At 38.8% G+C, this 26190-nt stretch overlaps 1 protein-coding gene across 6 annotated transcripts in view; it reads right to left on the minus strand.

Moving 5' to 3' along the window:
- Positions 1 to 265: 265 nt before the first annotated feature.
- The window catches only part of ANKRD12 (ankyrin repeat domain 12), a 115245-nt gene continuing 89320 nt past the window's right edge, over positions 266 to 26190 (minus strand). For all 6 annotated transcript variants that reach the window (XM_022551370.2, XM_022551368.3, XM_022551367.2 and 3 more), the window contains 5 exons: positions 19484 to 24198; positions 12221 to 12319; positions 7082 to 7225; positions 5189 to 5284; positions 266 to 4560 (listed from right to left, as the gene is read on the minus strand). In XM_022551370.2, coding sequence (XP_022407078.1) covers positions 4375 to 4560; positions 5189 to 5284; positions 7082 to 7225; positions 12221 to 12319; positions 19484 to 24198 — 5240 coding nt within the window. In that variant the 3' untranslated portion in view covers positions 266 to 4374. The remainder of the gene's footprint in view (positions 4561 to 5188; positions 5285 to 7081; positions 7226 to 12220; positions 12320 to 19483; positions 24199 to 26190) is intronic.

A 26190-nucleotide genomic window follows, 5' to 3' on the forward strand; every position in this document is an offset into this window, starting at 1 on the left:
GAGAAATGCAAGTTAAAAGCACAGTAAGATACCACTACATATCCACCAAAACTGCTAAAATTGAAGACTGACAACACCAAAGATTGATGAGGATTCAGAGCAACTGGGCCTCTGATAGTTGGCAGTAGGAGGATAAAATGGTACAACCCCTTTGGAGAACTGTCAGTTTCTGATGAAGTTAGACATACATCTATGCCCTATGACCTGGTGACTGTACTCCAAGGTATGGGCCCAAGCAATGAAAGAACGTGTTCACAAAAAAAGATTAGCATGTTTAGAGCAGTTTTATTCAGCCCCCAACTGGGAACAATCCAAACGTCTACCAACAAGAGTGAATAAACAGGCTTGTACAATATACTTCCACTCAGTAAGAAAAAGGAACAGATGACTGACACATGCAACATGAATTTCAAAACCTTATGTTGAAAGAAGGCAGACGCAAAACAAGTGTATACTGTTTGATTCCATATACATGAAGCTCAAGAACAAGTACAGGTAATCCATGGCGCCGGCAGTCATCAAGCGGTGGCCTCCGGGGTGAAGTACTCTGCAAGGGGGCAGGAGGGAACTGCGGGGGGAATGGAAATGTTTTGTACGCATCTGTCAGGACTTATCAAACTGCCTACTTAAGATGTGGGTATTTTTATTGGATACAAATTACACAATTAAAAAAAACTGAGGAAAAAGGTACCGCTCTTAAGCTGAGTGATGGGCACACAGGTGGTGTTTTTTACTCTATAGACATACGCTATATATGCCTCATTCTCTATATCAACAGAAAAATTTTCTTTAAACGTCAATCTTTCCAGGGACTTCCCTGGCGGTCCAGCGGTTAAGGCTCCAAGCTTCCACTGCAGGGAGCACAGGATCGATTCCTGGTCTGGGGAACTAAGTTCCTGCATGCCTCGCAGCATGGCCGAAAAAAAAAAAAAAGAGGTCAATCCTTCCACATGTACTTACCTTTTGAGCCATTTGATTAATTAGGAATTATTTAAACTTTAAGGTTTGAAAAAGGATTAAAAAAAATTGTGGAAATGCTTCATTTAAAATACAAGACATGACTACCTCATGAGTTTTAAAAAGTCAATTTCCCCTACATAAAATTTTTGGGTTTTATGTGTCAGAATATCAGAGATAGAATAAAAAATATTGCTAACTTTTTGGATAACTAAGAAAAATACATATTTAGTATTGCTCAATTTCTAGAATAACTCTATAATTCCTCAGTCTGTTAAAATGAGCTTCAGGGGATCTTTGCTTGAGATTTTTTTTTTTTTTTTTTTTTGCGGTAAGCGGGCCTCTCACTGTTGTGGCCTCTCCTGTTGCGGAGCACAGGCTCTGGACGCGCAGGCTCAGCGGCCATGGCTCACGGGCCCAGCCGCTCCGCGGCATGTGGGATCTTCCCGGACCGGGGCACGAACCCGTGTCCCCTGCATCGGCAGGCAGACTCTCAACCACTGTGCCACCAGGGAAGTCTGCAGCATGTCTAATACTTAAAATTCATTTTCGAGACCTCATTTCCCGAATAGACTTGAGCTCAAAAGGCTAATTCTTCAGAGGTTGTTTCCCCAAAATGAGTATTTTGCAATTTTGCCTGCTGCCCAAGTAAACACTGGTGTTGGGCTTGGAGTCACGTGGGAGTGGAAAATTAAAAAAAAAAAAACACTTAACACATTTCACTCTTATTTTTTCTATAAAAATATAACTCTTTATTAAATAACATGCACAAATATCTAGTCATTTATTAAACAGATATGATTTAGAACAAGATTTAAAGAAATACAAATCCTCAGGTACAATTTAGTATCTTGTTCATGATATTTGAATAGTTAAAAAAAAATCACTGATTAAACTAACCATCCTTTATTTCTCTTTCAGAATCCTATATCTTTTTAGGCATATACCCCATTCCAAGTTTTTTTTCTAGCATTTTAGAGCTTCAGAATAATCTTTAATATCAAGAGCCCTTAACTTACTTACTTAAGTATAAATTCCCAAGGAGAAGGCATTCACTTTTTGTTTTTTTTTTAAGCTATCCCGATTAGCTTCGAATGAGTCACTTTACAAAGGGAATCTGCAGAAGCAGCATCATGGCAGACAGGCTCCAGCAACTTGAGGTACCACTGAACAGGGTGAGAACTGTGGTTAGTACTAAAAAGCTGGGATGACTAAAATATGCCAGATTTCTGCTTGCTTGGTTTTTCTCTTCTGCAGCTTGTTCTGTTTGGCCAAACAGTGATTTTTTTTCCACACCCACTTCTCTGGTTGAACCATCAGAACAAACTGCTGTATAAACTTACCCTTCTCTTATTTTCTATGATTTCAATGCTCAATAATCTGATTTTTTTATTTTTAGGCAAAAGTATAAACAAAATTTGCATTAAGTTTTTCATATTAAAAACTATTGCTTTTATAAATTAGTTTTTAATGTTCCCAGCCTTAATAAACTTAACTTCAACAAAACCAGTGCTTCAAAATCTACCCTGCCTTTCTTGGCCCCATTTATCCAATAAAAAAGGCCAAAATCTTTCATCTAAATTTCTAAAGACTACTACATCCAATCTTTATAATAAAGTCCTTGCACTGTGTATTTTTCACACGTGCTGCTTTATTGCGCATGCCAAGTACAGTATCAATTAAAATATAAACTGATGTAAAAATTCAAAAATCCCTAAGCTTAATATATACCTTTGCACTCAAAAACTTCAATTTTACATTCTTTCCCACTAGCTGGGATTTCCAACTTGCAAGCTGAATTTAAATAACTTTATTCCTCATATATTCTTTTCACTTTTCTCAATCAGAATAAAAAACACCCAGTATTATTTTATAATTCAAGAAAGTATTGTGGAAAGTTCTGTAAATCTTATCTCATATACTTATGATCAATTTTACACATAACCTATCTTCTTTCCAAAAATGTTTAGTAAGTTTAACAGCAGGTTTCAGATCTGAAATATTCCTGAATATTTAATTTACATCATGTTACAGGAGAAACTGGACTTTTTCTAAGTATACTGCTAATTATTTCATTAAAAACAGCATACCAAATCTTATTTTAATTATAAAATTTTGAAAATTATATGTTTTGCATCTTGATACAAGGAAGAAATACAACATATTAATCAATATTTCATAAACACTGCAGAGATCGATCAGAATATGCCCATTTCTTTTACCTATTTTGACTACCAAATATCTCTTTTTTGAGCACTCAGTTGTTATTTTAAAAGTGCAAAGGTTATTAAGCTTAGAACATTATATTTAAGCAATGTAAAAAAGTTTTACAATGATTTAACATGACCAATAAAATTTATTAAACATATTTACATATATTCACAGATTCTTTCATATTTGAGTATTAAAATAGACATTTACAATTTCAGAATTTTCATTCAAAGGCATTTTTTGGGGGAAGAGGAGAATAGGCTCTATCGTGAGATGAAAAAAGAGCTGTTTCTTTGCATGACTAATTCTAAATAAAATGTCCAACATAGTAAGTCATAGGTACTATCCTGGGAGACTGGTATGAAACACCTTACACTACCGTCAGGCATCGCTATGGAGAGAATTAAATTATAGGAAGCATGCAGTATGGCTAAGTCACAGTCTCTACAGTTCTGTGATGGAAACAAGCTAACTCAGACACGCATGCCTTATTTAAAAGTCCTGCTACCTCAACACACTATCACTACACTCCATACCATACAAACTACAACTTTGGTCCTTAAACATTAGACAAAACAGTTTTACAATGATTTCTTTGTATATGTTTTGACTACCAATCCCTTTGTATACATTTTGACCATTAATTACAAGATTTACATCTGCACAATATGTATAAAATAAGTTATTAAAAAGGAAGACAATATTAAAACTTTCAAAAAGAAAGCTGTACAATTAACTTACAGATATAATAAACTGAAGAAATTTTGTGCCAAGTTTTCCTTCCACATTAGAAACTATTTGGTAGGAATTGAGCCTTTTAGTTTGCTGATCTGTTTTAGTAGAACTTGACAGAACCTCAACACCCGTGGTCACCTCGTACGTAGAGCACTAACAGCTTCCAGCGCCATTAGCAGATCCTCAGCTCCCTAAACATCTACCTCGTCTGCCAACGTGCTCCAACGCGATAGTCACCTTTCACCAATATAAATAATAGTTTTCAGTTAGAAACTGCTTGGATCTAAGATCCAAAATAATTCTTTTCATTTTTAATAAAATGACAGTGTTTACTACATCACCAACTTTAGTTGAACTTTACTAATAGCTGTGAAGGCATAATACCGTATTTTTGTCAAAAGGCAGCATTCCATAGTATAATACTCTTAAGCCTCACTCATTTAAAACACCACCACCAGGAAGTCACGGCTGCTATATAGGAGTCAATTCAAAGTCATCATTCACATCAACAAGGGGCACGTAAAACTCCTGGATTTCATAAATGCTGATAGATTTATAGGTGGCAGGATCGAGTTCCTGGAGTTTGAGCTGCCATTCTAACCTCTGGACGGCATTTAAAGCTGCAGCTTCATGTTGTTGCCTCATTAAAAGACAGGTCTATTTAAAAGAAGAGAAGAATTCAGTGATTATTTATTACAATTGCTTTGTTTAAAAATTAATCTCATGCATCGTTTCTTTAGGGTGTAAGATGGATATACTAGGGTATGTGAAGCTTCTGAGTTACACGTCCATTTCTGGTTTACCCTGTCTGTATCCATACACCAAATACTTATGGACCCACAACTTCAGACTTTAATTTGAAACTGCTCTTTCAAGCAATAAAATTTCAAATTATCAGAAGAATCAAGAAAATCTAAGGAAAAGTGATTTTTGAAATGATTCAAACCAAATAATTTTCTTTACAGATTACTTGCAAAATACATTTCTTCTCTTCTTGTTCTCCCCTCTTTCACATGCTGGAACTATAACCAGACTCATACACTGGATAACAAATATGAAGATCTCCATTAGAAACTGCTTTTTCTCTGGTAGCTGCACCATGTATATGAAATTGGACCCGAAAAATGGGGGGGTCTTTATCTTCCTTTATCTTCCAAAGTGCGACCTCATGAGGATTCACCACTAACTGGTCTTTCCTTTCCTAACCATTCCTCTCTAACACAGCTACAGTTTCTGTTTATGAAGGGGAAGTATCCAGTTAAAGTGAACTTCTAAACATACATACCTTTAATTTGTCAAATTTATCGTCCACATCTTGTAACCAAGACATGAATTGTCTTGCATTAAAACGATCCCTCACAGAAGTTTTACTGTCATCAGACTGAAAGAAAACATTAAAATTGTTGGATATTATAAAATAAAATAACCTACTTTAAAATCTGTATGCCATTTTATCTTTTTATGGTATATTTCTACTTTTAAAGGAATGATGAAAAGTATACTTCAAAGAAAGATAACATAATCTGAATATTTTGAAAATCTGATAAAGTATTTCCATACTGAGATTAGTTATTAGAATTATTAGGGTGCTGGGTTTAGTTATTAATTAAATAGAATCCTACCGATCTGTGTGTCAAAAATGTCTCAGAAAGGCATGTCATATGAAGTGACATGCCTGTGACTTCTTATTAAAGCACAATTGATTAAGAAATTAATTTTAATGTTATCGTTTACCACATGTAGGGAGAAAAAAATGTTAAGGTGGGAGACAGGCCTTTGGGGCTGACATTTCTTCCAGGACCAGTCCTTTGGAGTGCTCACAAAGAAATTCTATACCAACTCTTAAGAATACCACTTTTGGTATTCTTTTAAGATAGGCTATATTCAAACGTCAGCTTTGTATCTTACTGTGTAATCTCAAACTAATTACATAGTCTTTCAATTTTCTATTCTGTGAAATCGGGTAACAGCACCTCTTTTAATCTTGAGAATTGAGAGTCACTAAGCCCTCGTTCTAACGCTTGGGCAATGGGAAGCACTGGGTCTGACAAACAACCGCTGCTGTTACTGCCGCCAAAGCTCTGACCACCAACCAGCACCATCGCGGTGGCATCCAGGCAACGCAATCACACTACTCACATTCTCGGCTGTTACCACCTCCTCCTTGGTCTTCAGGTAAGACCTTTGGACTGTTTTAAATTTTATTATTGAACCTTTTTTATTATTACAAGTTTATTTTGAAAAGGAAGAGGTCTGATATGAGAATGGCTAAAGGATGGCCCAAGCCCCTACCCAAGGAAGCGGACTTGTTCCTTAGTCCCTCAGCAGCTATGCTCACCTGAACAAGCCTGCTCCTCAGTGGAGAGACCGTCTACCAACTGTAAAGCCAGCCGTACAAGGGTGGGTAACAGGCCCACAGTCATCCTCAAGACGATGACTAAGTTCTTCTGCCCTTCAACTATTAGGTGGCTTGTGGCCTGATCCTTTTTAGTCTCTGATTTGGGGATCATTCTGAGGGTTTACTGGGAAAATTCACTTCTTTTCAGAAATTCTCTTTATAACCCATCTGGGACTCCTGTTTTGTTTTTTTGTTTTTTTGTTTTTTTTCAGGTGAGAAAAATAAAGTCCAGAGAGAACTAAGTAACTTTCTCTGTAATATACTGCATATACTTTGTACCTCTATAGTTTGTCTGATTTAAAACAGTATTTTCTAGTCTTTTTTGGTGATAATCCTTCACTGTCTGTGTTTATACTTTTATATTCTGTCTTATGACCAAAGAATTTCATTCTGGTTTATGAAGCACAAAAAAATTCTGAACAACTGATGTCTAGCTCTGAATTCACGTAATTTACATGTGGCAGTAAACTCTTTTCAAGCCGTAGCTACAGTTTTCCACAGTTGTGTTAATTTGTCCCAACAACATCCAAGATCCAAACAAAGCCTGGCCCTCTCTCAGCACTAGCACGACCTGAGCTCCACCTGTCGCCCTTTCTAGCTTCCAGCAGCTTCCACTTTAGAAGCAACTTACAAGTTATCTATAAAAAGCACTTCAGTGTGCAAGAGTTGTTTTCTCCTTTGAGCTTTACTGATTGTTGAATTCATGTTTCTTCTGAGGACCCAGATTACCAAAGGTGCCTGCTATCCTAAGAGCACTAAAGGCCATGGCTAGTCCTTTACCTGGGCATCCAGGGGCACGCTGTACACTTCTGCATCCAGGAGAACAGTGCATGCGCTGAACGGCAGTGTCTGATTTGCCAGTGTTCTTGCAGCTCTGTAATGAACCCGAAGAACTTCCTGTTCATTGGATACAATGAGTTTTTCCTAGTTGAACAAAGAATTAAAAAAACAACAATTCTTCAACCACTTGTTCTTCAAATAAAAATAAAATCACTTAGGGCTTCCCTGGTGGTGCAGTGGTTAGGAATCCGCCTGCCAACTCAGGGGACACAGGTTCGAGCCCTGCTCCAGGAGGATCCCACATGCCGTGGAGCAACCAAGCCCATGCGCCACAACTGCTGAGCCTGTGCTCTGGAGCCTGCGAGCCACAAATGCTGAGCCCGAGTGCCACAACTACTGAAGCCCACGCGCCTGGAGCCCGTGCTCTGCAGCAAGAGAGGCCACCCAATGAGAAGCCCGCACACCGCAACGAAGAGTAGTCCCCGCTCGCCGCAACTAGAGAGAAGCCCGCGCACAGCAACAAAGGCCCAACACAGCCAAAAATAAAAATAAATAAATAAATTTAAGAAAATAAATAAATAAAATAAAATCACTTAAAGTGCTAAAGAACTTCAATCTCAGAGCAGTTTTTCTTTCACAGTAAGCTTGAGAAATTTGAGAACTCCAAGGGTTCCAAAAGTATAAGCAAATTTCCTTTCCAAAATCAGCAGTCTCTTTTTAAAAATCATCTTAAAATGTACAATGATGGCTTTTAGTATACAGTTGTCCCTTGGTATCTGCGGGGGATTGGTTCCAGGACCCCCACAGATACCAAAATCCATGGATGCTCAAGTCCCTTATATAAAATGGCATGATATATGCATATAAGCTACACACATACTCCCGTATACTTTAAATCATCTCTAGATTACTTATGATACCTAATACAAGGTAAATGCTGTGTAAATTTGCCAGTGTGTGGCAAATTCAAGTTTCGCTTTTTGGAACTTTCTGGAATATTTTTTCTTGAGTATTCTGATCTGCGGTTAGTTGAAACCATGGATGCAGAACCTGCAGATATGGAGGGCCAACTGAATTCACCAAGATGTTCAACCATCACCACTAATTCCAGAACTTTTTCATCACCCCAAGAAGAAACCCCATGCCCATCAGCAGTCACTCTGCATTCCCCTACTTCCCCTGACAACAGCGACTCTACTTTCTGTTTCTATGGATTTACTTATGAACACTTCACACAGATGGAATCACATGGTAACCTGGTCTTTTGTGACTGGCTTCTTTCACATCACATGTTTTCAAGGTTCATCTGTGTTGTAGCATGTATCAGTACCTCATTCCTTTTTTTTTTTTTTTCCCCCTCATTCCTTTTTACCACATTTTTTTAATCCATTCATCAGTTGACGGTCTTTTGGGCTGCTTCTTCCTTTGGGCTATCATGAATGAAGCTGCTACGAACACTCATGCTCAATTTTTGTTTGAATGTATATGTTTATTTCTCCTGGGTAAATAACTAGGAGTGGGACTGCTGGGTTATAATGGTAGTTTTATGCTTAACTTGCTGACAAACTGCCAAAATGTTTTCGACAGCAACTGTATCATTTTATGTTCTCCCCAGCAATGTATAGGGTTCCAGTGTTTTCACACCCTTGCCCATATATGTTTTTGTCTGTCTTTTTTATTATATCCACTCTAACTGTTCTGACGTGATACACCATTGTGGTGGCAGCTTCTCTTTTATAATGACTCTTTCATAGCAACAAACACACTGTACTCTAATGCTAACTACAGTTGACCCTTGAACAACGTGGGTTTGAACCGAGCAAGTCCACTTATACATGGGTATTTTTCAATAAATACGTACGACAGTCCTACACAATCCATGGCTGGTTGAATCCATGGATGCAGAAATGTGGATACGGAGGGCTGACTCTAAAGTTATAAGTTAATTTTTGACTATGCGAGGGGTTGGTGCCCCTAACCCTCATGCTGTGCAAGAGTCAACTGTACTTGTAAACCTCTGACAATCACAGTACAATCCTGCCTTAATGTGTTAAGTGGGATCCAAAACTTCCACTTATGTAATACACAGTCACTCTTTTGTAAGGTTAATGCCAATATAGGCAATCCTCTGCATTTAGCAGATGGGAATTCCTGAGGTCCTGCTGCAGACCTTAGCCTGTCTGGAAGGCTGGGCTGGGAGAAGACTAAACATGTGGCTGGTCTTGTCCCCACCATGTTGCCAATTCACCCCTCAACTGACAAGAAATTTATCCTTCCCCCATTCTTAACCACTGTGCCACCAGGGAAGCCCTGACAGTCCTATTTAATCTGCTATAAATTGTTATGTGATAAATGACACTCAAAAAAGAAGAGTTAAGTCCAATACTTATAATTTATGAATTTAAGTGCAAGTTTAAGGTGGGACTTTAAGTGATAAATATCCAAACACGTGGTCAGATACTAAGAAAAAATAGCTAGAAGAAAAAATACTTTCTAAAAAGTTGGCTGGGGACTTCCCTGGTGGCACAGTGGTTAAGAATCGCCTGCCAATGCAGGGGACACAGGTTCGAGCCCTGGTCCAGGAATATCCCACATGCAGTGGACCAACTAAGCCTGGGTGCCACAACTACTGAGCCTGCATGCCACAACTACTGAGCCCACGTGCCACAACTACTGAAGCCTGCGCACCTGCGTGCCTAGAGCCCGTGCTCCACAACAAGAGAAGCCACCGTAATGAGAAGCCCGTGCACCGCAAGGAAGAGTAGCCCCTGCTCGCTGCAACTAGAGAATTCCTGCGCGCAGCAACAAAGACCCAACACAGCCCAAAAAAAAAAAAAAGGTTGGTTGTAGTCCTGCAGTGATAAAGAGCAATAACCAAAAATCTTTTTCACCATACAAGAAAGAAATACATAAAAAAAAAAAATCCATTTAGTTTATTTATTTTTGGCTGCGCTGGGTCTTTTTTGCTGTGCGCGGGCTTTCTCTAGTCGCGGTGAGCGGGGGCTACTCTTCGTTGCATTGCATGGGCTTCTCACTGCGGTGGCTTCTCTTCTTGAGGAGCACAGGCTCTAGGAGCACGGGCTTCAGTAGTTGTGGCACACGGGTTCAGTAGTTGTGGCTCGCAGGCTCTAGAGTGCAGGCTCAGCAGTTGTGGCACATGGGCTTAGCTGCTCTGAGGCATGTGGGATCTTCCCAGACCAGGGATCAAACCCGTGTCCCCTGCATTAGCAGGTGGATTCTTAACCACGGCGCCACCAGGGAAGTCCCAGATACATTCGTTAAGTCAGACCCCCTCCCCTAAGATAATTAACAGAGATATGTGGCTTAACTGATAGCCTACATATTCCACTTTAGATCATCACTCTTAATGCTGTGTCTTTGAACTTCTAGAGTAGAGCCTCTCAAACAATGTCTTCTGAGAATGGGCTATGCCTCTCCCAAAGTACTGCCTTCCTCTTAGTTCCTGGGGAGGCAGGTAGGATGCGAGGTGGCTCTGAAGTCAGGGACTCTTGGGGAGGCAGGTAAGGGGCCAGGGGCTCTGGCTGCAAGATGTGTTCATTCATTTAGCACAGTATTCAAATGTTATCATATTCTATGGGAAAAATGCCCTCAGAACAGAGGTTCTTAGCCTTCGGTCCTCATACTCCTAAGAAGCCTCTGGACAGAATGAGGGGAAGGTCATCTGTGAACCTGAATGGGAAAAATTACGTCTTTATTTTTGCTCACCTCCAACTGGCATTTCTTTCAATTATCAATGTAGGCCACAAACCACAGTGATGCCAGAAGTATTTGCAACTTTGTCATCCATAGAAATCACAACTATTTTCAATTCCTGTTATAGTTGTTGCAAGTATTGCCCCCAAGTTTTTATACTGATTTCTTCTTTGAAATTCCAATAGTCATTAGACCTGCTACGGTATGACATGTGATGGCAGCTCTTCCATGTAGAGACACCTGTGCTACACTACACAGCTGGCCAACTACCAACCAGTTCTTCCCACTGTAGAACCAAATGGCAGAGTTGTTTGTTCTCACACTGGTCAGACTTCTAAGTTGCTTTCTAGTTTTCTGTAATTCTAAATTGTTTGCTGGTGGATAAGTGGAAGGATGTGAGTCATTTTCACTATTAAAGTTCTGCAAATTACACAGTTCAAACGAGAATTCTAAACTGTCTGTAAGGCAGCACAGCTTTTGAAACATGGTTAGATGCATAGATGAATACATACCAGGTGACTTCACACATGCCTGATGGCTGAAACAGCTATTGATGTGGGTTATATGACCTAACTTCTTACTGCTAACAAATCGCACTGACGTGGGCCAGGCACAATGTTGTAAGCTCTGTTTCAGTGCTTCTTTTTTTTTATTGCTTTTCTCTCTGTAATGCTATAAATTAATTTTCTTCATTTAAAAACATTATTCTGAGGAAAGGTTTTATATTTACCAGATTGTTACAGGAATCCATGGCACAAAAAAGGTTAAGAACCTCTACCCTAGGAAATCAATCATGTATGAAGGAATTGCATACAAGGTTTTGCTTGTATACGAATATGTGTGTATGTCTGTAAAGAAAGATCATAGCTTACATCACATTTGCAGAAAGTCCCTAACTCTCCCACAAAAAATTAAGGTGTTATTATTTTTGACAATCCAAGTTACTTTGATGATTTCTATAAATAATTAGATAGGTTCTCCCCGCTGTCATTTCATGCCCAAACTAACCACCAGAAACTGGAATACTAAAGCAGAACCTAAAAGGACCAATGAGCACAACCTTGGTAAGAGTCTGTACTACAGTAGCTGGTACCAAGCAACAATTCCAAAGCTTGGAAATCCAAATGTCCGAATAGGAATTCACTGCTACAGTTCTGCAAATTTGGCAAATGATAAGGAATTATTAGAGATTCTTATATCAATGTATCAAATATATACTGAACATGAATTGTAACATGGGAGCAGCTATCCTAAATCAGGCTTAAAAATTCTCCATCTTATTGCATGAGCACAAGATAAAATCAAAGCATTTCCCAAAATGGCTTTAAATAAGGAAGAGTCACTAATAAAAAACTGTAGGCAATTATAATCTATTGTTAAAATACAGTTATCTTTGACATAAATGTAAATTTAAATATTTCTTACCCTTTCAATACTGTGTTGCAAGCGAAGTTTCATCCTTACAACTTCCTGTTGTCGAAAAAGCTCTTTAAGCGGATCTGACAGGGAAGGTGGTGGTGTAATCTAAATAAAAAAAAAAAAAAGTTGAAAACATTAGATTTTATTTACAATAATCAGCTATTCCTATAAAATTAAAACTTTTTAGTGTGTAACTTAATGAAAACATAAATTCGAATGTTGTTTGAATTAAATAATATAGTAACAATTACACAACTGGTTGTTACTTCTCAATTTCAACTCTTTGAAACAAAGCAGAGCATTCCAGAAAACTTCGATGTTTTAATTCTGAGGCCACAGTGAATTCCAAAGAGCACATTAGGACTAAGGCAGTTATTTACCATACAGAGACACATTTTAGAGCATCAGTAAGTGATAGGTCAAAGACAGGGAGGAAGGAGTAACAAAAACACACAAAACACCAAGCAAACAGTCCTAAAGATGACAGCAGTCTGAGGGTATAGTAAGTGAAATCTCTCTGTAGACTCCGAACACTAAAGTGCTGAATTTTACATTTAGTGAATTAACTCTTTTACAAAAATACATGAAATTGTCTTTAATACAGCTGTCGTTTTCAAACTTTATTATATGTGGTAACTCACTTTGTCTATCCATGCTCCAAAAAGCTTATGTTTAGTTCATCTCTAAATTGATCATTATAGTGAACTGTGCTTTCTGGTAGATGCTGGAGGTTAAGAAAGCTGACTCAGGGACTCCTCTGGTGGTCCAGTGGTAAAGAATCCGCCTTCCAATGTGGGTTCGATCCCTGGTCGGGGAACTAAGATCCCACATGCCACGGGGCAACTAAGCCCGTGCACCGCAAACTACAGAGCCCACGCGCTCTGGAACCTGCGTGCCACAACTAGAAGCCCGTGCACCGCAATGAAAGATCCCGCATGCCTCTGCAAAGATCCTGCGTGCTGCAACTGAAACTCAATGCAACCAAAAACAAAAAAACAAAACAAAAAAAAAGAAAGCTGACTCAGTCTATGCATACACTCAAGCGTTAATATAAAGAGACATCCAAGTATGGCAGTAACTGTCTGTGATCCCTGAATATTCTCCCTTTACCTCTTGGAGTATCTATATCCGCCCCCCCCCCAAGGTTTTAATTACTGCCAGCATATTAGAGTGAAGTCACAAAGGTTATCTCAGCACATTCTGGCACAGTTTAATAACTCTGGGGACTCTTCTGAAGGGGGAACAAGCAGATACTGTGTGCTTCCTGATGTGGTGCTACAGGGATTATGCAGTACTATACAGGAAATACTCTTGCCAAAGACACAAACCTGGATCCAATCAAGACTCTATTTATAAATAGTAAACGGTTTATAGGAATCATGGGGAATTAAAAACATGTCAAATAACAATCAGTTGAATCAATGCAGAAAATTCTACAATACCAATAACTTACTGGGGCTGATCATTTTTCAGTTCTCTAATTGCAGTAATGCATTTGATTTCTGTGTCTGTAAACTTCTTTACATTTCATAAGAAGAGGCAAGAGTAGAGTTTGGTGCTATTATTTTAGTTTTGCGAAGTCCTACGGGCGTCCTTCAAGCAGCTCAGAGGACAAATATCTACTCCTTTGAGACCGGAGTGTCAAGAGAAAGCTTCTTTGAGAGGGTTATGCCTGAGCTCTATCTTAAAGGAAGAGCCAGAGCAAAGAGTTAAGAGAAATGAGTTGTGGGGAAGAAAGAAAGGGAAAGAAGGGAGGGAGATAATTCACACACGAGAGGACAGTACAATCACCTGCATGAGAACACTCTGGTATCAGAAGGCAACTGCAGGCTGTCCTGAGTTCCTGGAACATCAATGTGAGGGCAGGAAGGGTGAGATACAAGGGTGGAGAGGGCAGCAGGGCCCAGTAATAAAGCTTGTAGTCTGTTCTGGAAACAGTGTTTCTTCAGGCATGACCCTCAGAACACTGGGTGCATAGAGATGATTTACTGGAAACGGTTCCAAGAACAAGTAAGTTTGGGAAACACTGTATATATGTACTTATTTAGGTATCTTGTAATTAGCAAATTAAAGTTTAATAGTTCTCAGAAGTCCTACAGTGAAGAAATCTATTTATTTTTAGATAAATGGTGTTTCCCAAACTTATTTGATCACGGAAAACACCCCTCTCTCCCTACTGGAGAAGGTATTTAATTAACATACTGTGGAACACATATTATTTGTAACACATTAGGGTAAATTTTGTATGTAATGGGGAACCAGTGGAAGGTCTTAATAGCTCACTGCTATATTTGGAGAACAGATATTAGGGGGACAACAATGTAGGCAAGGAATTAAGGAAACACATCACTGTTACACTGGTGTTAGATGAGGAGGGAGTGGAAGAGATGGGGGTCTAAAACTGCGGGTAACTGACTGATTTAGGATAAGAAAGAGGGAGCAGGGCTTCCCTGGTGGCGCAGTGGTTGAGAGTCCGCCTGCCGATGCAGGCGACACGGGTTCATGCCCCGGTCCAGGAAGATCCCACATGCCGCGGAGCAGCTGGGCCCGTGAGCCATGGTCGCTGAGCCTGCACGTCCGGAGCCTGTGCTCCGCAACGGGAGAGGCCACGACAGTGAGAGGCCCGCGTACCACAAAAAAAAAAAAAGGGAGCAGCTGAGGACCTGTAGGTCCTTAGCACGAGGACTGGATGGCTAGTAATAGAGACAACAGGAGGGGACACAAGGAAAGAGAAGCAGGTTTGGGGGCAAGTTCAGTGCTGAAATGTTGAGTCTGTGGAGCTATCCAGTTAGCAAAAAAGAAGCCGAGGAGAGAGGTTTGGGCAAAATATATAAATTTGGGAATTCTCAACATATATCAATCTATAGAGAAGTCTCTATATGGAGACTTTTGAGGAAACTTTCCTTTTGCTGTTTTCCTCATCTACCTGTAAGTAAATCAGGCATGGAGATTTTGTCTTTTTTAGCATCTGTGAGTCCCAGGAGTCTCTAGAACAGAAGCTCTCTTGACAGCTTCCTCGGGACACCCTTTCTTCTCATCCCCCACACCTCCACCCCTCTGTAGGGTTTCTGTGTATACCAGCTTGTGACAAGTCTTTTTCTTTTTTTCCTCCCCCTGTTCATTTGAGTTTTGGGAACCTGACCTAAAGTTTTATTTTTCTTCCCTTTATTTCCTCCTCTGGAAAAACAGCAGCATTCTGGCTAAATTTTAAGAAAAGCATGTGATAGAAGAATGAACATGTAAGTGGACTCTGGAGACAACGTACCACGTTTATTAACAGGTTCTATAATCAGATTACATAGACAAAGTGAAGAAACCACTTTGACAAAAAGGCAATTAGCAGACTGAAAGGAAACAAATGGATAAAATATTGGTAAATACGAAAAGTAATGTAAAAAAACAATTTTTGTTATTCTGGTCTTTATTATTTTTCAAAAGCTAAGTTTCAAATAAACTAGTTTTAGTCCAATAAACTCAAAAGTACAGCTTTTTATGAGCAAAAGGTGGAGGGTTCGCATATTAGCTCTAGTAAATGTGACCCTTAAAGTAATTTTGAGCTGTGTAAAATAATGGCAACCTCTTAAATCTGTACAATGTTTTAAAGTTTTCAATGGGCTGTGGCATATACTATTTCAACCTGCTTTGAGGTGGGGTAGACATTATTGTTTTACAGATATCAAAACTAAGGATCAGAGAAGTGAAGCGAATTCTTCAAGATCACACAGGTGGTTTGCAGCAAAATCTAGACAAACTCATGCATGCTACTTGAAAATCTACTAGTTTTTCTACTACATTGTACTGTGTGTTTCTCTACTTTAGTAATTCTCACTAAAAACAAAGAAAAAATTCCCTACTACATCCAGAAATAATTCTAAGTTCTGTTTATAACCCCTTTTGAAACAACACTTGATTATGACTAAATTCTAATTTAATTAAAGTTATATCCCCAGAACTGCTGCAAGGGGATTAAACTTGTATCACATCACCTTTGCAGGAATAAGCAAAGCTGATAGTAAACACAGGCATGCATAACATATACACATACATGCATCACGCTATATACACGTGTATACATACGTATACGTATCAGCAGGCAGACAGTGCTAAAAGGGCAACCTAACACGGTTTATTAGAAATTGTTTTTAGTGAAACAGTTTGTAAAAATTTCTAATTTAAATGTGTTCTTTATAGCTTTATCTATATTTCAACCCTATGATACAAACATAGTTCAGTTCAAAGTTCTTATCCTTTAAGGAGAAATAAAGGAAAAAAGGAAATTATTAGCTTTATATTTTTTGAATCATTAACAAATTATCTTGCTGACAATTTGAAAGAATGACAAATTTATTTACAACTCTATTCTTTTAAATCTACTACTGTTTACTATTAGTAGAGTAACATCAAAATCTCTGTCCAAGATTTAAAAGGCACTAGCATCAGGTATATTCTGTGAAAGCGGGAATAAAGAATCACCATTCCTCTAACTGTCTGATCTCCTCTGAGCTGGGCTTTGAAAGACGGAACATGTGCAAAGGCAGGCTGTGAACCGGCAGGGAATGGCCTGGGGACCACCGAGTACAGCAGGGTAGTAGCCACAGCCAAGCCTGCATGGGAGGACCATGTATGCAGGAGTGGGGACTTAGCTTATAGAAAATTGAGTCTTCTTTAGAAGATGTTTAACCAGGTAGTCATGAATCAGATCTGAGTTTCAAATAAGGAATCCAGACAATAAGTAGACTGACTAGCCTAGAAGAGACTGGACTAGAACCTATGGCAGCTGCTCAGAACGTCTGTTTTGCTCATTTCTGATATCCAGTTAGCACTATGCTTAGCACAGTTATGAACTATATGCATATGCAATTTCTGAATATCTGATTACGCTATATTCACATGTGTGATAATGCAGTAGTCTAAGGAGGTCATGAGGTCCCTGCATGACAGTGGTAAGAAAGAAGAGGGGAAAGGAAGTGAGATGAATCTATAGGCCTTAGTGACTGATGTGACAGGAAGGAAGAGGGGAGGGTTGAGTTTTGGGTTCCCAGCCTGGGAAGTGAGATAACAGATAATGATGGTAACTGAAGCAGATGGAGCAAAAAGAGCACTTCTGAGATAAGATAAGCGTGTTTGGTATCGGACATAATGATTTTAAGGATATTGTGGGACATTCAGGAGACGTCCAGAAGCAGCTAGACACATGGTTATGGAAATCAGTAGTGTATTCGGGGCTGAAGATAGATGTAAGACTCATTCTACAAGAGATCAAAAGTGTTGTAACCCGTAATCGGATTATAGCTCAGAGGGAGAGGCAGACACGTAAACAGTTAACTGCAACATAACAGGGGAGGTATAAGGAAGACACAAGCAATTCTGCTTTGACAAGACCTTGCACAGAGGTGATATCATAGTGGGTACAACCGATGGAAGAGGAGAGAAAAGCGGGCCCGGCGAAAACAACGTTTCACATAGAAGGAAGAGCACTGCCAAGGAACCCAAATAGTGAAACAAGAGATTACAAAGAAGAGTGAGTTCAGTTTGGCTGAAACACTAGGTGATTTGGATGAGTGGTGAGAAGATGAAGCAGGAGGGGTAGACTGGGGTCAGACTGTGAATGAATGATTGTGCTGGGCTTAGATATGGGTTTTATGTTGTGGGCAATGGGAAGCCAGCTAATCACAGCTGAGATACTTCAATAGGGAAACAGCTTTTTATTGCTTTTGAAGGGACATAAATTTAACAACAAGAGAGAATGCTCCAATAGAAAGAAACTAGGAGAAAAAAGAAGTGAAAAACTTGCTGCGACGTTGAGAGTGAGATAAAATGACGAGGGCCCTAAACGAAGGCAGTGGTAGAAGGTACAGATTCTGGAAGGTAGAATGGTCAGAATTTGGTTTCTACTGTGGGTGTCCTCACTAATACATACAAATTTGTTTTTAAGGGAGCGGGTGGTAACTCATTCCCTTTTGGTCTGTGTGAGGTCTGAAGTGGGAGTGGGCGCGTGGTTAGACCCGCCCCCAAAGAACGCGGGGAGCCCAAGCTCACATTCCTTCCCTGAGGGTAGACTCCCCGTTAGCAGCTCCCGCAGGTGCCCTGAGTCACTGTTGCACCTGCATTTATTTCAGTTCACCCGCTTCCGATTCCCTCACACACAGACAGGGATTGCTCACAGCCTCAGAGTCAGCTTCCTGGGGAAGCAAGCCCATTACAGGTGCCTCAGGTCGTTTAGGTGATGATGCCCAGGACACAGCGATATTTGAGTCTAGAGGTCAACAGAGATGATATGGCTCAACAGAATTTTTTGGGACTAACCGGTGTGTGGAAGGCTGCTGAAACCACAGAAAGAGACAGGACCTCACTGAATGAAAGGCAACTGAAAATTTAGTTCCTGGAGAACTCTGATGTTTAAGGAGTGGGTAGAGGAGACGTAAAAAGATAGAAAAAGATTAGTGAGGCAAGAGGACCAGAAGAGTGCACCATCATGAAAGACCGGGGAGTGGGGGGAATTTTATGAACAAGATGGTCACGATATCAAATATGACAGAGATCAAGTAGAAAGAAAAAGGGAGAGGCCAAACAATCAGGCAATTACAAGCTCACTGGTGAGCTTTGTCAGTGCACGTAACGGTGATGGGAGGAACAGGAAGTGACAGAGAGGAGACGTCAGGCACACACCACTCTCCAAGCTGTGGCAGTGAGAGAGGCTGAGCTAGACAAACTGTGACAGGCAAGGGGCAACTTTTTTCTCCCTGGGATGAAGGAGACCCAAATATGTTCAGGGTGGGTGGATAAAGCTCAGTGGAGAGAGAAAATTTTAAAATATATTAGCAAGAAGTGTTTTCATAGAGGAAGGTTCCAGAGAAGACTGGAGGGAATGGGATCAAAAGCACAGAGAAATAAAAGTATAACTCCTTAGGGCTGAAAGAAAAAGCAGGTAAGGAACAAAATACCATGGACCAGTGCTGTTCAATAAGGTAGCACAGCCTACGCACGGCTACTGAGCACTGACTGACACGTGGTTGGTCTGAACTGAGACATACTGCTAGCCCACTGGATTCCAAATACTCAGCGCCAAAAAAAAAAAAAAAAAGATTACAGACTATCTCCATAACTTTTCTATATTGATTCTATTTTGACACTGAAATAGTAAAACTAATTTTGCCCGTTCCCTTTTACTTTTTAAAATGTGGCTACTAGAAAATTTAAAACTATACATGACTTTTGTCACATTCCTAGTGAACGGGTTGCAGGTGTGTATCAAGTGAGGTTACTTACTGTGGGGATGCAGATCTTGCTTAAAGGGTTTCCATCCAGGAGATACGATCCATTAAATGTCACATATTCATCATAATACTGAGGTGCTTGAGGGATAACACTACACAACAATTTGCGTTTTTCTTCGATTTTTTTCCTTATGTGCAAGTATTCAAAATACGGATTTGCTCTCTCTGAACTGTACGGCTGGATCTCGTCTAGTTTCAGAGAGTCCACAATGGCTGCCAGAGACTGCTGAGTTTTCTCTTTTGCTTGCAGTAAAGAGGGACTTGCTTGCACAGGCTGAGGCACACGTGACACTTTCCTTTTCCGTGGGTGGTGAATCTGAGGATCATCCTCCTCAGTTAATCTTATTCTTCCTCTAGGAGATGAAGACTCAGTATCTTTGTCTGCTAATAGTGTACAGGTGGCAAGAATCTGTTTGCTTTGATTTGCTATTGTATTTGCTTTGTTTCTAGTCATCCTCTGAGGAATTTGGTTTTCAGTTTTATCATCTTCAGCACTTTCTTCTAATTCTACTTTAACTAAGTGTCCATATCTGTGCATTTCTGGTTGACCTGGTTGTTGTGAATGGTTTTCCAGACTCGATAAAGTACTCTGTTGTGATTCTTCATCTTCTATGGAAAGCAAACACTTTTCACTTTCAGGACAATGTTTTGGATTATCCTGTTCATTCAGGTTTCCTTTTGGCATCCCTGCATTCATTTCACATAAATCAGAATCACACTTATCATTCAAATGAGTCAAAACCAAACTCTCTAGTTTGTTTTCTTTTTCATGTGAAACAAGCTGAATATCAGAAGTGCTACTTTCAGCCTCATGGCCACTGGAAGACTTATACATCAGTTTGCTAAATGCATAATGTGTATTTGGCTGGGAAGAGGCATCACTTCCATTAAAGTCCTTTTCTGACGGTAATACAGGCAAAGTATTAGCTTTCTCAAAATTCGGTGCTGTTTCTTGAACAGTGCTTTCAGAGAACACTGGGACAAAGGCATCTGTCTTCTGAACATCTGTTAGGATAAAAGTATTCTCCATATCTTTTGTAGATTCATTATCAGTATCTAAAACAGAATTGATCATTTGAATTGCATTTTTCTGTTGTAAAATACCTGGCTCTTGATTGGCAACATATGACAAAGATCTATGCTTAGAAATAGATTCAGCATCTGAAAGTGATTGGCTGTGAAAAGAGCAAGGTTGCTGTGAAGGGAGAAAGGATGCTGGATCCTGACCACAAGTGTTTCCTGGCAATTCAGTCTGGTGCACGGATACAAAATCAATATTCTGCTCTTTCAATATTTTGTGTTCAGAGTTACAAAAACCCTGAACAGAGGAATCTTGATCAGATGTAGTAGAATTTGGGCAGATGAAGTCACTGGCGCTTAATGACTCCCGTCTATCAACAGGTATTTCCCATGATTTACTTTGGATCACACCAACCTGATTAGACGGCTCTAGATACACAGGACTGTCCATAAAAGTGCCCACTGCAGCAGTGCTCTTGATACCATTTGTATCAGCAGAAGTGTATTTGCTGTTTACAGATCTAGTTGGAGAGGCTGCAAAACTGGAATGTGTGTTAGACGCACTTGAAAGTTCTCTTTCAGGCACATCCGAGGGTACCTCAGGTTTGGGAGAAGGACAAGCATCTCTTGGCACAACTAAGCCATCTTGACTGCTTTCTTCTGATATTGTTTGGAAGTGTTTTGTATGTTCGCAAATGACAGATGGCATGCTACATCTTCGAACTTCTGCAGTTGGTCTCCCCTCATTTATAACTAGTTTAGCATCTTCTACCGAGGACGACCGGAGATGGGCTGTTGGAAGTCTGCTTGTATACGATGCTTTAATCCGCTCTGGTAGTTCAGTCAGGCTATCCGACTCCCTTTCATGAAGGGCAGGAGATTTGGCAATTGACAAAAACGGTGACTGGGAAAAGGACATTTGGGAATCTGAACCCTCTAACATAAAGTCTGAGTCATACTCCACTGGAAGCCTTGGGGTCGTCACTGTAGTATGGCAAGAATCTTCTGAGCTAGCCACCGAAATCATGGATACGGACCTGGAGCTGAGACCTGGCTTTTCACTTTCTGATCTAGGAGATCTGTTTAAGCTATTATCTGAAACAAAGGATGACTTGCCTAAATTCACTGTATTTTTGGTGTCGACAGATTGTGACCTGTTACTTACAGCATCTTTGCAACGTTTCTCCTTGGTATAAGCATCAGTCAACTCTGAACTCTTCGACCTAGTAAGTTCTTTATTTTTGGACTCAGCTGGTACATGCTTTGTTTTTTCTTTATCTTTTACTTTAAGTTCTAAACAATTACGATTTCTCAACCGTTCCTTTTCTTTTTGCTTAATCTTTTCCTTGTGTTTTCTGTGCCACTGCTCTATTTCTAGGTCTTTAAGGCTTAGCATCCGCTCAAAGCTGGTCTGCATTAAGTCATCATTCACTAGCCTCTTTTCTTTGGGTCGAGTATCTTTTGATGCTGGTGATGACTTAGGTTTAGGCTTATCTGCTTCGGGTTTTACTTTGAGTGAACTACTTAGTTGAACTTTATCCTTGTGTTTGTCTCGTTCTTTGTACCTGTCTATATCTTTATCTTTTTTGTCTTTTTCTTTTCCATCAGGAGTTCTCAAAGGCTCATCTTTTGTTTTTTCTTTAAGAGAGAAAGTTTTTTCATGTTGTGCTTTATTGCTATCTGCTATACTTGACCTCCTCTCTTCCTGGAACTGTTTGGAGTTAGTTATATTTACATTATCTCTAGATTTTTCCTTTTTATCTACCTCCCTATCTTTTTCTTTATTTTTGCTTTTTTCTGATTTAGTAAACTCAGTATTATCTGATTGTTTTTTTTTTTCCATCAAGTGCTTCTCTTTGCTCTCTGCAGGATGTCTCTCTTTTTCAAGTTTTTCTTTGTCATGTTTCCTATCTATCTTTTCTCTACTTTTCTCTCTGTCATCAGTTTTTTTAACGGTAGTAATGTTTTTTATCTTCTCACCTTCTTTATGGCATTTTTCTGTGTGATGTGAATATAGCTTGTCTTTTTCTTTTATTCTGTCAACACATTCACTAGGATCTAACCTGTCTTTCTCTGACTTATGCTCATGTTTTATCTTCTTCTCTTTTTCAGAATTTTTTCTTTCAGCCTTCTCAATGTCCTTTTCTTTACTCTGAAACCGTTTCTCAGATTTTTCCTTACTTTCTTTCATATGCTTTTCTTGTTTTTCAATTTCTATTTCCTTTTCCACTGAATGTAACCCTACAGACTCTTCACTGGCACTTATACCTAAAGAACTGAATTCTGCTTCTTTATCAGTTGGTACATTCTCTCTCTCATCTTTCAAATCTCTTATTTTTTCCTCCCTAAAAGATTTCTCGCTTTCCTTTTTAATCTTTTCTCGTTCTTCTTTAAAGTTCCTCTCTTTGGAGACATGCTTTTCCTTGGTTGATTTATCATCTTTTATGTTTTTCTCCAACTTCGATTTTTTTTCTAATGTTAGGGACTCATGTTCCATACTTAAAAATAGATCTTCAGTTTCATCGCTTTTAAAAAAATTCTCTTTCCAAAATTCTCTATCAAATTCCACACTCCGCTGAAGCTCTTTAGCACCATCCCTATTTTTGTATTTTTCCTTTTCACCTTCAATTTCTTTTTTATGCTTTTCTTTTTCCCTTTCTTTATGTTTTAATTTATGCTTTTTTAATGTTTTACCCTCTTTATCCATTTTTTTCAGCGTGCAATCTGAGTTTTCAAATGTTGGACTGTGATCTTCATCCTTTATTTTGGCATTTGACTTTTCACCAAATTCTAAGTGGAAATCTTTCTGATGTTTGTTTTTTTCCTTATGCTTACAAGATTTTACACTTGAACTTTCTGGCAAGAATTCAGATTCTATATTATCATACCGAACAAGATCAGGCTGTAATGACATTTCAGAACTTCCTGGTGATAAACATGTCTTAGAATGTTCTTGTTTTAGTGGTGTTGACTGCTTTTCACTGAGTCCACAAGAATGTTTGGGAGATTTACCAGTGGAAATATGAAATAAATGTAATGAAGTATCATCTTTTGGGCTAAAAGATTTCCTAAAATTCCCCTCCTCTCTGGTCTTTTCTGAACAATCTAGTGCAGTATTAACTGTCAAGTTTGTTACTCTGGTATTTTCTTTCCCCTCTTTTTCTTGCTTCAGCTCTTGGTTCTCTTTATTTTTGTTTTGGTTCTTTAATTTTCTTTTAACTTTGCCTTTCTGTTTGTGTTCATTTGAAACTCCATATTCCTTTCTGGTCTGTATATCAGAATTTGATGTTTCAGGGACAGAACATGGAGCAGAACACTTTTTGTTCTGAAGAATTTCTTCATCTGAACTTTCAGAACTTGAATACAAAACCCTAGATGGCTTTTGCTTTTTACTTTTAAATGATTTAGGATAGAAAGCTTTCTCCTGTTTTGCAAATAAGCTACTCTTTTCTACTTGAGTCTCGTTCTCTCTTCTCAGCTCTTTCCTAAGAATGCGCCTGCCATCGATCATCTTGTTTACTGCTTCCTCCTCGTCATCTTTGAACTCATACTCATCAAGGGCACATGGAAGAGCTGCTTTACTGGGAACTATTTGTTTACTTTCACAGATGAGAGAGTCTTTCTCTGTCTCAGAGTCAATATTTTCATCAACACTGGAAGGATTTACAGACCGAGCCTCTTCAGAATCTAGAATAAGAAAGGAAAATCTGCTGTTAGTCAAGAGACAACTGTCAGAAAAGTAAGACTGAGAGAAAAATATAGCATATAAATCAAATATTTCAAACAATTCAGAGAAAAAAATCATATTTATATGTAAATAATACAATAGCAATATGTAAGAACTCTGCTACAGTTTTGTGGAAAAGCCTTATAGAGAATCTGCTTCAGGATGACACCCCGTGACACTTCTAAAAGCACACAATACACTGGATTTACAACACAGATACCAAAAAGACGTATCCAATAGTAAAATGTATGTATAATATAATGAAGAGGTTCATAACTCAGGGGACTGGATTCAGGAAAACACTGGCTACTAATATAAAAAAAAATTTTTTCTTTGGCTGTGCCATGCGGCATGTGGGATCTTAGTTCCCTGACCAGGGATGGAACCTGCCCGCGTCCCCTGAAGTGGAAGCACGGAGTCTTAATCACTGGACCACCAGGGAAGTCCCCTATAAAATTTTACATATATGTACATTTTCTTTTTTCCTGGAGAGAGAATATTTAAGTAGAATTCTTTGATGCAAAAAAGATTAACAATCACTAACTTAAAGGGTTTATAATTAAGTAAACATCACAGATGGTTTTATATGCTTCAGAATTTTACTAGTAAAAGCATAAAAGAGCAAATGATTCCCATAAAGGATAGAACTTGAATAAAGGTGAATGGTTTTAACTATACAAGATACATGACTACCTGCTTTACTATCCGTTAAAAAAAAAAAAGAAGAAACATATCCCCCAATTACACAGTCAAGATTATAACAGATAAATTGGATACATAATTAGAAAAAAACTATTTTATTCTTTAGTTTTTTTATTTATAGTTTATTTTCTTCCTAGTTGGGCATCTTTTCTTAGCTGAAATGTACATTGCATACATGGGGCCTCCAACTGAAAAGAAAACCCAGAGCTCTAATTAAAAGAAAACTGAGGCCTCTGACCAAAAGAGGAAAAAACCAAACTCATAAAAAGTAACTAAACACTTTTTTGGCTAAGTATTTAATAATATTAAAGTTATAAATTTATTTTAATACATCAAGCTTCCTCTAAAGTGATCTAGCTCCCAAATATTCTCTTTACATGGAAATTCAAATTCCAGAAGCATTTTAGAGTGTCTATAAGGTTTTGAGCACTGGATAGGAGCTATGGAGAGATCACAATCTTATTTCTGCAGAAGACGTGGTAATATTCTAAGACAATACTATTATTAAGTACCAATGAGTGACACGGTTATATTGACATGTGGTATAAAAAAGAACATTTTTGGAATTACAACTGCTTGTAAGCATAACTCCATTCCCAGTTATCAATACTGCAATACAGAGTATCAAGCCATAGAACTTTTTGCTGCAAAAAAGGAACAGCTGTTTTGGAAGTAGTATTTATTCTGCTCCTTGATTAAATGAATACAAGAATATGTACTGATATGACAGGTGTTATTTTGTCTTATTGGTGCCTTGTTTACAATTTGTTCTTGAGGACTGTTCTCCCCTTGCTGTTTTTAGGAACTTGACTTTTTAGGGTTTATATGTAAGTATTCTATTTATATTATTTCTCATTAGGTAAGTTTTACTGGAAATTGGGAATGGTTTTTTCCTTTGTATATCCCACAAAACCTTAATTCGACATTTAGAATCAATCTTAAGTAAATATTTATTATGCTCCTCCAGGCACAGAGTGCTAGGTGCTACGGGTGACATGACGAAAAGAACACAGTCCTGCGCTGTAACAGTTACACAACCTGATAATTGCTAAAATGGCAGTGGGCACTAGGTCCAAAGGGTGCACTTGGGAAAGAGTCAGTATACTGGGAGAAGTGAAGGGAAGCAGGCTTCTCAAAGCAACAGCACTGAACTGAGGCAGGAAGGATGTATAGGAAGCTCAGGTAGGCTTTAACGGCATGAAAACAACTATTAGGAAAATAAGGAGCTCAAACTACAGTATGTCCCATTT

Source organism: Delphinapterus leucas, chromosome 14, assembly GCF_059928025.1.
Source record: "Delphinapterus leucas isolate spDelLeu-1000000601 "Yukka" chromosome 14, BTC_Dleu_Yukka2, whole genome shotgun sequence".
Lineage (NCBI taxonomy): Eukaryota > Metazoa > Chordata > Mammalia > Artiodactyla > Monodontidae > Delphinapterus > Delphinapterus leucas.